Raw genomic sequence first — 16,612 nt, 5'->3', positions numbered from 1 at the left:
GTTGGTTCTGATCCACTATCGTTTTAGGAAAAAAAAAACACTTGAAATGGTTGACACATGTAGTGTATGGTGTTACAGCTGGTAAGTGTCCATGCCTGGTACTGTAACCTGCTGCATGCATGAGAAGGTGAGACATGTTGATGTTGTGACCTTTTATAAATTCAAAAAAGAATTTTAGAGGACATACACGATTTTGATCAGTTGTAGCACGTAGGTCACTTTGAGATACGAGGTCAGCGATTTAAGTGCAGTGATACATATTGTAGACAAATCGACGAGACTTTTTCAGGAAGCTTCCCAGTTTTCAAATGTTGGTTTTAGAAAATGGATCCCATATAATTACGGCATATTCTAAAACGAGGCAGGCGAGTGTTTGATATGCCAACAGATGTATCGTTGGTGTGGATAATTTAGATGCGAGTCTTAGAAAGAACTTACAGCAGTGGTTTGCTAACTATGTGTCAAAGTGCTTTGATCACAAACCATTGCTTATTATAAAGCATAAGTATGTCAAATGCATAACTTTTGACAGAACATGTGTGCCATAGTAATATACTAATGGCTTCTTTCTTAATATATACAGTAAAAGATAATTAATTTCATCTCAGTTAATTTGGAAAATCGAATTCAGAATTGTTCTTTGGTATTGGCAAGCATAGTTATTGTTTAATGGCATCAAACTCTAGTTAATTCAGTTGTATTTGGCCACAAGTTCGTTAAAGGGACCCTGAAACGATTTTTTGAAGTTTTGTCAGCATTTAAGCTAGAGTATCATCAAACCATTCGCACCACAAATTTAGTGACACGTCGTGTACCAAGGCCACTGCAGACAATTGTATCATACCCTCCATCTCACCTCTGCCTGGCCTCCTCATGAGCCACACTGGCGATCGCAGAGCTCTCATGAGTGCGCTTGACTATTTGACCTTTTACCAGTCTGCACCTCCTAAATCACAAGCTGACAGGTTTCACACAGTCTCAGAGGCGATCACACAGTGCGCTCAGCGGCACGCACATCATCTGGTAACCGAGACAAAGATTGCAGAGTGGTTCATATCTGCTCCGACAAGTGTTTGCTCCTTACGTGCTAATTTTACTTCCACGCATTTACAGCCCATGACAGCCAATCAGATCAGCAGCCATGGTGATGTCAAATGGCCAGAGCATGTCAGTCTGTGAATAAGCGGTAGAAAACGCGTTTGGCTGAGTCACAGTGATCTGCCCTGATATGAACCTATTCACATTACAAAAACAGTTTCAAGGTCCCTTTAAATTGGACAATCCTCGGAGCTCACCAAGCACGAAAGGTCGCAGATATGTGCGATGCAAAGGAGTGAAATTGGCACTTGCAAATGACTCAAACAGCCAAAGGCCTTGAAGAAGGTATAATCACTATACATGATTATTTATTGGCAAGCCAGGCTTATTCACCAGCAGTTTCAGTGCTCAGCAGTCTGGTTTCAACTCTGGAATAGGCCACCATTAGCAACCACAGTTTCAGGCACAGTAGATGTGACACTCTGTAGCATTCCTTTGACTTTAGGCTATGCATATGTAACGTCACATAACTCGCATGGTGGAAGCTGTTGTGCACTTAAGCTGGCATAAAGCAGGCTTGCTACATTGTGATGGACAAACAATTCACTAGCCATTTTTCTGGTGAAAACATTTCAATAGTGCAGTGGTATTGACGGTTGTAGTACGTAATAAGGGAGGTGTGCAAAGAAGGATGAATTAAGACACGTGGGTCTTGAGCCCGGTCACATTGTGAACAAATTCGAGAATGATGAAAATTGTGGCTTTCACACTCCTCTTATGCAAATTATGCACTAGATTTAAGTATCCATCAAGAAAATTAAAGTGCATAGATGTAGTAGACACTCGTTTATTGCCTTCTTGGTACTTTTGATAAATCAGCATTCAGTTCATTTGGGCATTTCTTTTGAGTTCCAGGAAAATCCAAATTACTTAACCTTTACTGTACCGTCTTTTAAAAATCGATGCACATTTGCCATTGCTTACACTAATCAACTGCCTTATTACAATCCCCGTCTAACCTAAGTTGGTCCTTTTTCGTCATCATTTCATTATACAGCACGCAGTCATCACCGTAATGCCCGACTTTTATGGGTAGGTTCGTGAAGATGTCATTAATGCATAAACAGAGAAAAATTAGGGCAGCTTCACACTAGCAATGTCAAGCATTAAGAAAGCGCAGAGCTGGGCAGCCTTCCTTGCTTCTCTTTATTTCTTCCTCTCTTTCTCTCAGTTTTTTCCATCTTTTTTAGTGTGTATCAGTTTATTTCTATTGCTCTCTTTCTTTCTCTATATTTGCTTCCTCTTTCCATCTTTTTACATCTTGCTCCTTCTGTGTACTTGTGCTCACTCATGAGAGTTATTGAATTCCGCACTGAACAAATTGGCAAACTTGTTCTGGAAGTGAAGCAGAAGATGAAGAGGATGAAGAGTGTGCCTGCTCGTTCATGATGACAACAACAATTCTTGTTTGCAGAGCTTAAACAGCTCCCCTGTTAAAAGAAAATGGGCTCTAGAACGGAACCTTGTGAGACTTGAGAGGAGCTATATCTAAAGCAGTTTTTTTTTTTTTTTTTAGATCAACAAGGTGATCGTGGTCAGTAACGTAGACTTTAATCTATGCTATCATTTTGTCAATTTTTTTGTGACAGCACCTAGCTAATGTAATGAATCAGTCTAACATGAAAGAGCTTATTGAATGCCTGGCTGTAATCTATAAATAAGGCATCTGCTTCTTTCCTTTTGTTTATAGTGCTAGCGAAGTCATATACAGTTTGAACAAGCATAGTGGCTGTCGAAAGGCCATTTCTAAAACCATACTGCAAATCTCCTAAAGTCCTAGGCTTGGCAAGAAAATTAGGTATGTGTTCTAAGTTATGTTCTAAGGCCTTGCAAAATGCTGGTATTTATAGAATCTGCATGTAATTTTTTATGCAAGCTTTGTCCCTTGATTATTCTAAAGGTTTTACGTTAGAAATGTTCCAATTTTTGGGTAATGCTCTTTCGTTTACAGACCTCCTACATAGAATATGCAAGTATTAAGCACACCATTCTGCATAATGCTTTAAAAAAAAGATAAGGATACAGTCAGGTCCTCAAGATTTGTCAAGGTAAAACTTTACTGTAAATTTAGAATGCCTTGTTCTGAAATGAGGTCCGGAAAGGAAGGCGATTTTGTACTAGAAAAGTGTGGTAGACAGCTCTTACCACTGGTAAATGCGGTCTTTTGAAACAAGCTATCTTCGCAACATATAGGTTTTCACCATTTACAACAAATGTGTCGGACTAAGAAGCGAGCATCACAACCCTCCAGAATTTCTCGGGAGATGATCTGATAAAGTCTGGCATTAATGTGCTGTAATAGTAGTCTTTATCACTGGCAATTTTTCCGACTATTGTAGATGGCTTGTCAAAAGCTTCTTCCAGTTAATCATTGTTCATTTTCTCGTGTTTCTGTTCAACCACTGAGGTTTCAGTCTTATTTGAAATGTCTCTTGTGTAAACCATAGATTATGGTGCTCGGACTTCTCCACTATTTTAGAAACAAAACGTTTCATACGATCAAAACAAGGCCTTTGGAAAAATGCCAGAGGTCCTCTACACCACAAGCAAGGCCAGCAAAGTGATTGTAATTAAAAGCCGTATATCTATTATACATTCATCATAAAGATGGTGCCTATTACTTCGATTGCGTAAAACATTGTTCAGCGTCGCGACAAGTGTTTTATGATCAGAAATATCTACTGTCACTGTTCATGAAGTGCAGCTTTTTATGCTGCCACTTACAAAAAAGCAGATCAGAAATGGACCTTGAATCATTTGTAATTCTTGAGAATTGTCTGCCTTGTCGGAGATCGGAGTTAAAAGCTAGGTTAGCCGTAACACTTCCAGCACCCTAAACAGAATACGAGAAAAAATTGTCCCAGGTGGTATTAGGTTTGTTCAAATTTCCAGATAGAACCCGTATTTCATTTTGTCTTACATAAGAATGTGTTCATAATCCCCCTTCTTACCTGCCATTTAGCTTTCTTCATAGGTGAACATTGCTATAGAAGCCTGCACTATGCATGTTGCATCAAAGCTTTGTGAGCGCTCGAGCTCCTGTCAACTTTTGAAGTGCATGCATTGCAGCAGAATACCTCATTTTTCAGTGTAGCAGTCATGCTGGCAGCATTTTTTTGCGCAATGCACTCCTCGCTAAGTTGCTCAAAATTTTGAAAATCATTATGTACGAAATTCAGTGAAAAAGATGAGTGAACAAGATAACCTAACAGCTCAGAATTTGGAACAAGCAATATGTATAGAATTTAGCGTTATGTTTCTACAGAGCGTTTGTTTTTGGCTAGCAATGGCATTATGGAGGAGGAGTGGGTCATGAGGGTAAAAGTTTTATTTGGCACTGCTGTCTGTGCTCTACCTTGGCATAATGATTCAGTTTTGCTTGTTTCTTTCCTTGTTACCCACTGCAGCGATTGAGGTGTTTTCTCGCATCTCCTCTCCATCTTGTAAATAATGGCAACTGTTTGCCAAGCTACTTCTTGAAAAACTGCTCTCTTTGCAAAAACGTGGTGGAGCGCAGTGCCCTAGAGCAGTGATGGAAGCGACATTCAGCTTTCTGGAGCAGATTCTCAAGCATAAAAAATGGTGCTTTGGAGCAGGCTCAAGTGTCTTCGGAGCAGCAAAAAATGCTATAGCTTAGGGTTGCTATTGGTGTTTTCGGAGCAGATGCATGTTCCTAACGACTCCTGAAGTCTAAAACATCATTTAAGGATCTAATAAATATTTCTATTTATTATTAAACATGCCATGTACTTGTATGCAGCTAGTATACAAGCAGTCTAGTTGGCATAAATCATGGGCGGGGAGAAGGGGGTCAAGAGAGTCTGGACTTTTCTGATGTTCAGGCTGTGGAGGACACCCCTTGTAAGTGTCCCACTTGATATTTAGCTTTAGCTCGTGATATAATTGGGTTAACAGTTAGGTATAGCGCAATCAACTTCTTAAAAGGATTTTTATCTTTTACTACATACCTGTGTTAAATGCCCCTCAGCTGTGTGAAGTATTGAAATAGAAAAAAAGGTAAAAAAAAAAGACTGAAAAGAATAATGCTTTTGCTCGAGCTCGGACCCCATGCTCATTTTTTTTATTTTATTTGAAAGCATGATTTAATTTTTATATAAATAAAAATAAAACCCATATTAAAAATATGAATTTGACACCATGGCCTGATATGTGTCACCACTTGAGATTTTTCTGGATTTATGCCATTGAGAAGCATACCAGGAAAATACTGTATACAGCTTGCTTTTGGTTTCGCTTATGCTCACGGGATGGTCCCATGGTGCAACTTCATTCTTTTTAGTTTGCCAGCACCATTTTGGAGCAGGTTTGGAATATCTACCAGCAAATATTGCTCTTTGGAGCAGCATGGAGCAGCAGGCAGTTTGGAGCAAGCGGAGCAGCATTTCCATCACTGCTGGAGCTTCTCTCCTGAGTAAACTGCACTTCTCTCTTCTGGGCTTGACAAATGTTATGAGTATACATCTCAGGAGTATGCCTTCACTGGTCATTCCTTTGCTACTGCCCCTTACCCCCAACCTGTTGAGCACCTCATGACATATACTCCACAAGCCTGCAACAACATGAATATAAAACGTTTGAAGCTGTGACATCCTCAATTTGATAGACTCGGTAATATGGATGCAATCAGTGGTAGGAGACCAGACAATTAAGCTGCAATAGCTGCATATAAAGCTTTGAGGAATGGTCCGGTTCAGCTTTCCTACACCATGCCAGGAAGTTGACAAATCTTGCTGCAGCATCTTGTCCACAGCAGATTATACTAATAAGGGCGACATCACCTCTCTTGTGCAGCCCCCCTTATGGCTATCTTATGTAACTGACTCAAGGTTGCCATGCAGTGCCAGCAAGTATCAGCACCATGATGTTGACTTTAATAAAACATGAAACTCATGATGTTCACTTTAATAAAACATGAAACCCATAATTTTTACTATCTAAAACACCATAGTACAGTCAACTTCCACTTCAAACTTCAGATAATTTGAATCAATTACATATACTTCACTGGGGCCAAAATAATGAAAGTTGCTTTAATATGGTCAATGACAGGAACAAAATCCACTAAACGCTCTGCTACTAGTCATGGCATACTCCTCCAATGACGCACTACTCGGGATACTGCCTATAACGCTGACAATATGTTCGCAGCCTTCTGAAGAGTTGAATCATCCTAGAAAAGAAAGAAAAAAGAAAGATGTCATGCATTAATGAAGATAAAAACCCTTATCATTATCTTCATAGTGAAAGAGAAATTTCAATAATAATTACAGCTTTAGGTAGGCCAGCAAAGCATACTATAAAAACCAGATTATAGGTCGAATTAAAAAAAAACGCAATGAAAAGCCGACCCTTGTCTTATATACCGATCATTAGCAGAAAAAAAATGTGGAAGTCTCGCAACAATAGGCAGCTCAAGTCGAAAGCCTCTATTGCCATCGTGAGCATCAGGAGCGGCGCCGTTGGGCAAGGCTAGGCAAGGCCTACAGTGTTTTAGCAACGCCATTTTGCCTTGGTTATCTGCTGTCAGTCTGCTGTTTTAGGAGCGAAAAAGCTCCTTGAGGCTTGGGTCGTGCGTCTCCTGTATGTACTAGCCACCTCTCGTTTTAGTCCTTGGAATGTCTGCTAGAAGGGGGTACTAGTATATGATGAATATATGACGAAAGATGCAAGATGGTGTTATTTCGAGTGTTCACTAGACGGACAGATGCGGACAGGACAGACATACATACCTACACACATACAGACATGATCGAATGGACGCTGCCAGTGGATGATGCCAAGTTTGCCAATAAAACCTTTCGAAGCTTTGCCCCACTTATCACTCACTCTGTGAAATGCTGAGATTTTTTTTTCTATTTCCTTCAGAAATGAGTGATAGTCGACGGCAGTTTACGATAGGCTTTAACAAAAAAGTTATTGAGTATGCCAAAGCGCACGGCAACCTGGCGGCACAACGGAAATTCCGTGCATCGGAAGAAAAGCATCCGATACTAGAGGAGCCAAAGGCAGCGCACCACATCCTGCAGCAACAAAAGAAAACATAGTTTCATGGAAGGACTGCAATGCACCCCGAAGTGGAAACACTATTCGCCGAATTCGGCCGGCAGCTGCGTGCAAGGTCACTACCCAAAACGCGGAGTGCATCCACATAAAAGCTCTTGAGATAGCGTGCTACTCTGGGCTCACAAGGGTTCAATTCAAGGGATCTCCATCGTGTGTGCACCGACTTGCGATGCAGAAGGGCTTTGGGCTGAGGTGGCATACTTTCGTCTTTCCCCAAATGGTGCATCACTAATGCATTGGATGGAATGAAGGACGATTCACTCTGGGATGATGTTACTACTGAAAAACAGGTGTCATCAGACTCAAGTTCAGACGAGCCTGAGTGACAGCACTTTGTGGCCTTCTGGTGTTTAACGACATAATATTAGTGTCCAAATAAAAAGAAATGTCACCACAGTGCAGCTGGTTGCATCACGTATTTACCAAGGCAAGTGTGTGTCGCGATACTTTGAGACATTTAAAAATTTCTTTTCCTGAGATTCAAAGTTTGGGGGGTCCTATATTTCGGTCCAACCTATATTCCGGCTATACAGTAAAATAAATAATTTTATTTACATTCTGGGATGTTCACTGTGTCATAAATGAGCATTGTGTAGACAGTGTCACAAATGAGCATTGTGTAGATACTGCAAAGAAACTACTGAAAGCAGTGGCACATCATTTCAAAATGGCAGGTCACAATAACAATAAACTCAAGTTTTATATACGTACTTCAGTCATACTTTTGCTGCCCCAGAAATAAAAAATATACCAATTGTACCTCATTCACGAGTTCAACACACTCCAGAGCCAATAATAAGATGGTTTAGTAGACACAACTACGACAACTCAGATGCAAGCCTTTTTAAAAAAAACATTTTTTTGCCTTTTCCTTTAATCATGTTAACTGCGAAATTGTCATTTTCAGCTATTGCCCATTCTGTGAGGAGCTTATCGAAAAGAGAACAAATGGCATTACCATCTGCAAGCTTAGTGGAGGCTCAGCGACAAGCCTACCCTTGAAATAGACCATAACGAGTATTGAACATCGGCACCCTTTTATTTCATCCTTACACTGTATAATGCCAATCGACCCTTTGTCACACCAGTCTTTCTATCCCCAATAGACCTCCCTTCTCCTTCTATGCAAATGAGCTTGCTTGTCTCCATATTTGCAGTTGGAGGAGAGTGAGCTAAGCGCATATAAAGATGCCACTAAGAAAGAGTTGCTGCCCTAACGAAAACAAGTCCTCTTACAAAAACATTAGCTCTAGTAAGGTTCTTGATTAAAAGATTCCTCATCAGCATTCGCTTGCACACAAGAGAGAATGCATGCATATTCATTACTTTGGTACATACCTTGATAAAACAAAACCGTATCAAGTTTTCAGCAAGGTGCTTATTGTTCGCACCATAGAAGGCACTTGGAGGAATCCCCTGCAGCTTCTAGAAAATAAATCATTTTTACTATGCAGCACATGACTGGGTTTTACAATGCACATAGTGACAATTCCATGGATATAGTATACAGTGTGCAAAATAACTGAACATTTTAATGCATGATAATGAGATGTGGGGTTCAATGCACCCAAAACCAACATATGATTATGAGAGACACTGTAGTGGAGGGCTCCAGAAATTTCGACCACCTAGGTTTTTTTTTAACATGCACCGAAATCTGAGCACATGGGCCCACAGCATTTTTGCTTCCAACGAAAATGCAGACGCCGAAGCCGCCGGGATTGGATCCCGCGACCTGCGGTTCAGCAGCAAAGTGCCTTAGCCACTAGACCATTGCAGCAGGGCAACATTTTGATGCATAACTCAGCTGAAGCCACAAAGATATGCTATTTCATGTCGTACAATACACACTTTGATTATGTAAGGTTGGATTTACTAAAGATGCCTTGAGTATGCAGACTTGTTACTGGGCTGATTGATTTATAATTCTCGAGGAATGACATGGCACCGCATAGACTAGAGAATAAAAAAGAGGGGGCATAGACAGAAATTAGCATTAGTTAATGTCTGTACCGTCATTAATTTTACAATCCTTATGACACACCAACTTTGATGCAGCTCGGAACGTTTAGAAAGAAAATTTTTTCCCCTAAATTTGCCAATAGGAAATTGCTATATGAAATATACTAGGAGCACCAGTAGCGCAACCCATAAGCATTAATGGAGACAATTTTTCTTTTCTTGCTTTGTTACTGTTTCTGATGTGGATGTATAAGGCATTGATTCCCTAATACACATCCAGCTGTGATTAAGCATCCCTAATGAAAAAATATCTAAACATGTGCCAAATATAGTGAAGTTGTAGACTATTGACCTGAAGTTCTAACACATTATGAAAATTGGGGGATGTCGTGATGCAATACCACGGACAGTGTGCCAGGACGGTTGTCAAAGCCACACTGCTATCAACATAGCAAACGTTTCAGCCAGAAACAGGCACCAAAAGGTGAGAAAAATGCTGTACATTGTGGGAAAAGTTAACGCAAAGTACAAAGCTGGTTTGTATCAGATGTAAAGAATATTAAAGCTAGAATGGCTTGTAACCAGAGCACTATATCGACTAATGTGTGTGACACCATATCACTACTACTTCCCATTTTCGCTAGATATTGAAAGGCCCTTGTCCACAACAATATGCCCACAAAGATGCACTGCTTTTTAAATAACTGCACAGAGTGCATGTGAATGCGACTGCTTTCAAAGAGATAACTATTTATTGCACATGAGAGTAAATTTAATACTATATGATTGTGAAAGGAGTATGGACATAAAAATTGTGCAGTACTTTCATGCATTTTCCTTACTTATCTGCCTCAATTGCAGCGTGAGGCCTCTATTCCTTGAGGGCAGCACAAATAGTAGTTCATTACAGCACTTTTCACACAAACTGTTCAAAATGCACATAATATGCAGTACGGCTTCAGGCATGAAAAAAGGAAACTCATCAAGTCACTAAATGTAGGGATGGCCATCACATAGATATACAATTTGAGTCCCCCGATCAGTCTGGTGTGCTAGCTTGGGGGCCATATAATGACAGCTTAAAGGAGTACTGACATGAATTTTTGAAGGAGAGTTTACTCTGCCATACAAATCTCCTGTACACAGAGCCTGCTCTGCTCAAGTGTGAAGCTCAGTAAATAATGATATGTATTTTATTTTGACAGTCCATTTTGGCATCGTGCACCTATTGACATTAATACTAGCATCAGCATCAGGCTCCAGCGTCCATTCTGATGACTTCAAACACCAGTATGGCTAGTTTAGATGACTTAAGGCATAAAAACATTCAAAATGGCCTCTTGTGCATCACAAACGGAGCCAGGAATGGAGCAGCTGTGCTAACGTCACGATATCTTGGGCAAGCACGTGATGAGAATCTCACACCGTGTTGCGACATCAGGGTGAAGTAGGAACCGAAACTAGCTTCTACAGATATACTACAGGGTGTCTAGCAATATGCATAAATCGAATTCCCTGACCTTTCCAAATTTTCCATGACCATTACAGCTAAATTTTTCTGACTGATGCAATGGATACTATTTTGTAAAAGTTGGTCGTGAATCAGATTAAAAAGAATAAAAAACAGAGAACACAGAATATATTTATTTGCCCTTATTTTCGAAGTACACTTGTATTTCGCTTTGAAAGTGCCCATTTCTACTTTGAAAAAAATATATATATAGAAGCCTTACATTGCTTCTTTTGCTTTTTCTTGGTCGCTCATTAATCAGGATCGAGGTTTGCTTTTCTTTCTCCAATATTTGTTTCTTGTCTGTCCTCTTTAGTGATTACAGCTGCTATTTTAAACTCTGTAGACATGCTGGTATTTTCAGCTGGTAATTTCTAATTTCATTGCCGCACCTTCCATCACGACAGAATTCGGCACCCCTCAGATGCTACAGGCGATTTTTCCCTGATTATTCTGAAAAAGACACTCCTTGTTGACAGAAACACCTCCCATTAAACTGCAGTGCTGCCACTGCCGCGAGCATGGGACAAGCGTCACATCACAGCTCCGTGTGATCTTGACCTCATATCTTTGTATATCCACAGCCCCTATTGCTTCCCGTCAAAGTGTGCAAGTTGTGCCTGTGGAGTGCTTTCTGAGCACACTTTCACATAGGAACGATGGACCAAGTCTGCTTGCAAGTGAGCCACCCAGGTGCTCAGTAAGAATATTACCCCTGTCACACAGCGAATCTAATATCATTTATAACGAATGACATTAAGTGGACCTAATATAATTTTACATGCATGCTGTCACACAGATAAAACAAATGTCATCTTAAAATAATGACCATGACCTTAGCCTTCTCGAGCTGTGGCTTTGAAAGAAAAAAAATGTATTAAAACTTCCATGTATCATGCACACATCCTCAAAAATAAATTTTTAAGACTAAAAAGGTGCTCCTAGAATGTAAACGCAGCCGTTTTATGCAACTTGCCACAGCTGCACGACACTAACGAAGGTAAGCTAAGAGCCACTCGAAAACAAACATGACAAACCATATGTCAGGGCAGTATGAGTATATAGTGACTGGTGAAGCATGGGCGTACAAGTGGCCACAGAAATGAGATGATGGCAGCAATGTCCTGAGGTCACCACCCGTGATACAGGCAACAACAACAACAACAACAGAGCCCGAATGAAACATGACCGGAGTCCAGTCGCTATAGTTGAGGGTAGCTTTCTTTTAGAAACTTGCGCCCTTTGCACGTGCTATTTGGCACGTCATCAAACCAGTAATAAGGTAATCTAGTAAAGAATAAGATAACCACAAATTACAAAAGTTGCGTATACATAAGTTAACAGCGATCTCCCTAAAAGTCCCTGGCGTCCCTGACGAATGACATAAGCTGTAAATGACATTAGATTTGCTGTGTGACAGGGGCATAAGTGTCAGAGTAAGTTACCAGGGATAAGTCTTCAAAGACAATGCACACACAGAGTCCAAACAGCTTGCATTCACAGCCAATTTGTACCTAACTTGATTTATCCACCACTTTCTGTACAGACGCCTTGACAGAAGACATACATCCTTTCTTGAAGTTAAGTAATTAAAATTACAAGCTGCAACCACTACTGGTTCTGATGGTCACTTTTTGCAGAAAGTTCAAGGCTAGATAACAATACACTGATTAGATATTCAGGTATGTTCAAGTCCATCATCATCAGCTTAGAGGGTGTGTCTGAAAAAGAAATTCCTTTTGTCAGATAGCAACTATATGGAGATGCCAAGAGCACTTTTGCCATTGTAGCCATGCTTCCTATAAAGTCCAAATAGGTAACACTAGCCCACTTGTCGCATGTTCTAAGCGGGAGTGAAAGCTCGCGAACAATTCTGACCAACGTGATTGAAGCAAAGAATAAATGAGCCATGCTGCCAGCTTCGCACCAAAGGTGCAAGGAGATAGGTGCCGGGGAGAGGGGGGGGGGGGGTGTTGAATGGTTTCGGCACATAATACCAGGCATGGCCGCTGGCAGTCCACTATCTCTAAAAGGGATCAGCAGACGCATCACAGCCATTTATGCGTTGTACTCCAATGGCCAAGTTTGCAAAGTTCACTACACTCATTGCATCGGCCGCATTTTCTAAAGGACTAAAGGAGAATAGCCTTTCTTTGTATTACATTCAAATTTGTTGCTATCGCATTCATTGCATTGTTCTTGCCACGAAAGAGACTTTTTTTTTAACAGTTCTTGGCAGCGATAAACGAGGAATGGCATCTAGTTTTACTGGTGAAGGAATGTAGCCACTGCTTACATGTCTGACATTCATGTGTAAAAGGTTTTTGATTCCGCTTTGCTGTTGCATCACTCGCTTCATGGAAGGCACGGCACGTACGCGCGGGAACTCCAAGTCTGTGTCACACTGGACGTTTTAATCTCATTCAAATGGAATGACATTCCCATCTAATAACATTATGCGGCTGCTACACAGATATATATATATATATATATATATATATATATATATATATATATATATATATATAATGACCCGTGTCTACATGTAAACGAAATGGACACTAGGTAGTGGGCCTCTGGCTTGACTCGAAAACGAAGAGGACAATCTTGCCGCTCAGCTGTTCAGAACACGCTAATTTCGCTGTCTCAAGGTGTACCTGTGCTTTGTTCGCGTTGTACCGCGACACTGGTGGAGGTGCTGGATCGCAACCCTGTCTGATGCTCCACACTCCGGCTGGGAGCCATTCATCCAGTCCAAACGCATTGTCACCAATTGCAACTCCTGTGCATCATTTCAGTCGACGGGTGCAAGGCCTCGCGCCAAAGCTCACTCTCTCGCCGGAACCTCCCAGGCACCACTCACCTCGACCAATGGTCAACGCAAGCCCCCAACAGGTACCCCAAGGCAGCTTTCCGATGCACCCATCTCAGGTGACCATCTATCAACCACTCGTTCCTGATCGCTTTAGTGGCGGCGCCCATGAAGACGCTGATGACTGGCTTGACCACTACGAGCGTTTTGCCTAGATAAATCAGTGGCCGGTACAGGAAAAGCTTTCTCGAGCCTATTTCTACCTTGACGATGATGCTCGTACTTTGTATGAGAATAGAGAAGCCAATCTATCAACTTTGCTCGATTTTCGACAGCAGCTCGTCAATACCTTCGCCAATGTCGATTGACGCGACCGTGCACAGCAATTATTGGAGCTACGGGTTCAAAAACCAAATGAAACCGGTGCAAGCAATGTTTGCCAAAGACATGACTCGTCTCTTTCGTCGAGCTAACCCGCACATGACGGAAGATACTAAGCTGAGTTACCTTATGCGCGGTGTCAAGGAACAGCTTTTCGCCGGGCCACTGCGCAACCCTCTAAGTACCATGCTTGACTTTATTAAGGAAGCTACGGCTATCGAGCGGGCCCTTCATCATTGCTGCAGGCAATATGACCGCATGTCGAGCAATGTCCAAATTAATACTATTGCTATGACGTCTCAGAGTCGGAGCTCTTTGCGAGACTTGATTTGGGAGATAGTTCATGAAGAACTGCAGAAGTTCCGGACTCCAGTTGCTGGAACGCCCATTGCTTCGGTCGTTGAAGTCGTGTGCGACGAAATCCGCCAAGCGTTGTCTACGGCTGGTCTTGATGTTGAGCAGCGTCTCATGAGCTACGCTGCCACTTTCCGATGTCCACCACCCGCTACGCCGACGCCGTACCGCCAGGCACCAATGGCTCTTTGGTCACCGCCGCAAGAGCAGACACTACAGCAACCACCCATGCCACAGCCATACAGCCAGCCATCCACAGCCACGCCATGGGCATCGACACCAGGGGAGATGCTCAGACGTCCACCGACACGAAGAACAAATGCATGGCGCACAGTCGACAGGCGTCCACTTTGCTTTCACTGTGAAGGTGCAGGCCATATTGCCCGTCATTGCTGGCATCGAGGCGATTCATTTCGTCCTGTTCGACCTTGGTTTGACGGCCGATGTGCCAACTACGAATACACTCCACGCCGCGACGACACCTCCTTCTACGGAGCCCGTTCTTACTTTGAGGACGACCGTACCACTGCAGTGGAGGCAATGCCTACTAACCCGCCTGGTCTGGGACGCCGATCCTGCTCTCCGTCTCCCGCGCGTTCGTCTTTGTCACACCGCCGTACCTATGCAGACCTTAATAAAAGAAGGTCACCTAGCCCGTGCCGGGAAACTGAGGGCGGCGACCTCTGGGGGGAAAGGTTGCAGGCCATGAAGATGACGAAAAAAAAAACCCCACTGCATGACGTCGTACAGCGGATAAGCCGTGAAAGCGATGAAATTGTGACTGCCGACCTAAGTATTCTTCTTGACGGCCAGCAAGTGACAGCTTTAGTCGACACCGGTGCAGACTTTTCTATTATCAGTCAAGACCTCGCCGACAGCCTCAGAAAAGTGAAGACTTCGTGGACGGGCCCTCATATAAGAACGGCAGGGGCCAGTTATTGATGCCTTCTGGAAGATGTACAGCAAGAATTGACATCAGAGGTTCTCCTTTCACTGCGTCGTTCGTCGTTATCACCGCATGCTGCAGAGATGTAATCCTTGGCATGGATTTTTTACGAAAATATGGCGCCGTCATTGACATCCCAAAGAGTTTGATTACTTTCTGCAACAGTACGAGCTTACCCGATTTTCCAGAGGTGCGAGCAAACCAACTGCGTCTTACTGATGACAACGTGGTCCTTTCTCCTAGGTCATGCACACTTGTTTCTGTGACCGCCACTGTCCAATTTGACGCCGAAGGAGTTGCAGACCAAATAAGCTCGTTTGTCTTCACCCACGGTATTTCTGTCGCACGAGGTATCATAAGAGTTGCTGCTGGACGCACGGATCTACTGCTGACCAATTTTAGCGCTGAGCGCCGGCACCTTCCAAAAGGCACAACTGTCGCTTACTTCGACGATGTTATAGATGCTGAAGGCTGCTTGGCGGTAGTCGACGAGGCGCTAAAACTCGATTCAGCGCCTGTTCTAGACCTTAGCATTACTTTGCCGGAAGACGAGCGACGCAGACTCCTTGAGCTATTGGCGGAATACCAAGATTGCTTTTTGACAACATCAAGAGTTGGCCGCATGCCTCTATCAAGCATCGGATAATTACCGAGAAAACGGCAAGACCTATTCATCAGAACCCTTATCGCGTGGCTCCAAAAGAACGCGAAGCGACACAACAGCAGGCAGACAGAATGCTTGAAGATGACGTAATTCAGCCTTCACAGAGACCCTGGGCGTCGCCTGTGGTCCTCGTTAAGAAAAATGACGGAAGCCTGCGCTTCTGTGTGGTTTACCGGAAGCTAAATCAGGTGACCAAGAAAGACGTATATCCACTATCTCGTATAGATGACTCTCTCGACAGACTTCGACATGCTCGATACTTCTCTCCAATGGACTTGCGCAGTGGACATTGGCAAATCGAGGTGGACCCGAGAGACCGCGAGAAGACCGCTTTTGTGACACCAGATGGGTTATATGAATTTACGGTCTTGCCATTCGGTTTGTGTTCAGTGCCTGCTACCTTTCAAAGACTCATGGATACCGTGCTTTCCGAGTTGAAGTGGAAAACCTGCTTAGTATATCTAGACGATGTCATAGTGTCCTCCGCAACGTTTGACGAGCACCTTGAAAGGCTTGAAGTGGTCTTTCAAGCCATACGGTCCGCGGGCTTGATGTTGAAGCCTGAAAAGTGCCACTTTTGCTACGAAGAGCTACAATTTCTTGATCACGTCGTCAGTCATGCAGGTGTTCGTCCCAATCCTGAGAAAATCACAGACCCTGCACAGTTCCCTGTGCCAACCGATAAAAAGGCTGTCAGACGCTTTCTTGGCCTTTGTGCATATTATCGACGATTTATCACGGACTTTGCATGCATAGCATCACCGTTAACTCGCCTCACGAGAGAAGACGTCACTTTTGAGT

The 16,612-nt window shown here is 42.6% G+C and overlaps 1 protein-coding gene across 3 annotated transcripts in view; it reads right to left on the bottom strand.

Annotated features, from left to right (window-relative positions):
• Nucleotides 1-6,128: 6,128 nt before the first annotated feature.
• The window catches only part of Kyat (Kynurenine aminotransferase), a 95,003-nt gene continuing 84,519 nt past the window's right edge, over nt 6,129-16,612 (bottom strand). For all 3 annotated transcript variants that reach the window (XM_037413794.2, XM_037413795.2, XM_075879475.1), the window contains 2 exons: nt 8,521-8,607; nt 6,129-6,289 (listed from right to left, as the gene is read on the bottom strand). In XM_037413794.2, the coding sequence (XP_037269691.2) occupies nt 6,242-6,289; nt 8,521-8,607 (135 nt within the window). In that variant the 3' untranslated portion in view covers nt 6,129-6,241. The remainder of the gene's footprint in view (nt 6,290-8,520; nt 8,608-16,612) is intronic.

The sequence above is a fragment of the Rhipicephalus microplus genome, chromosome X (assembly GCF_043290135.1).
Source record: "Rhipicephalus microplus isolate Deutch F79 chromosome X, USDA_Rmic, whole genome shotgun sequence".
NCBI lineage: Eukaryota > Metazoa > Arthropoda > Arachnida > Ixodida > Ixodidae > Rhipicephalus > Rhipicephalus microplus.
Note: the sequence above shows the minus strand (reverse complement) of the source record. Positions and strands in the feature narration are given on the sequence as shown.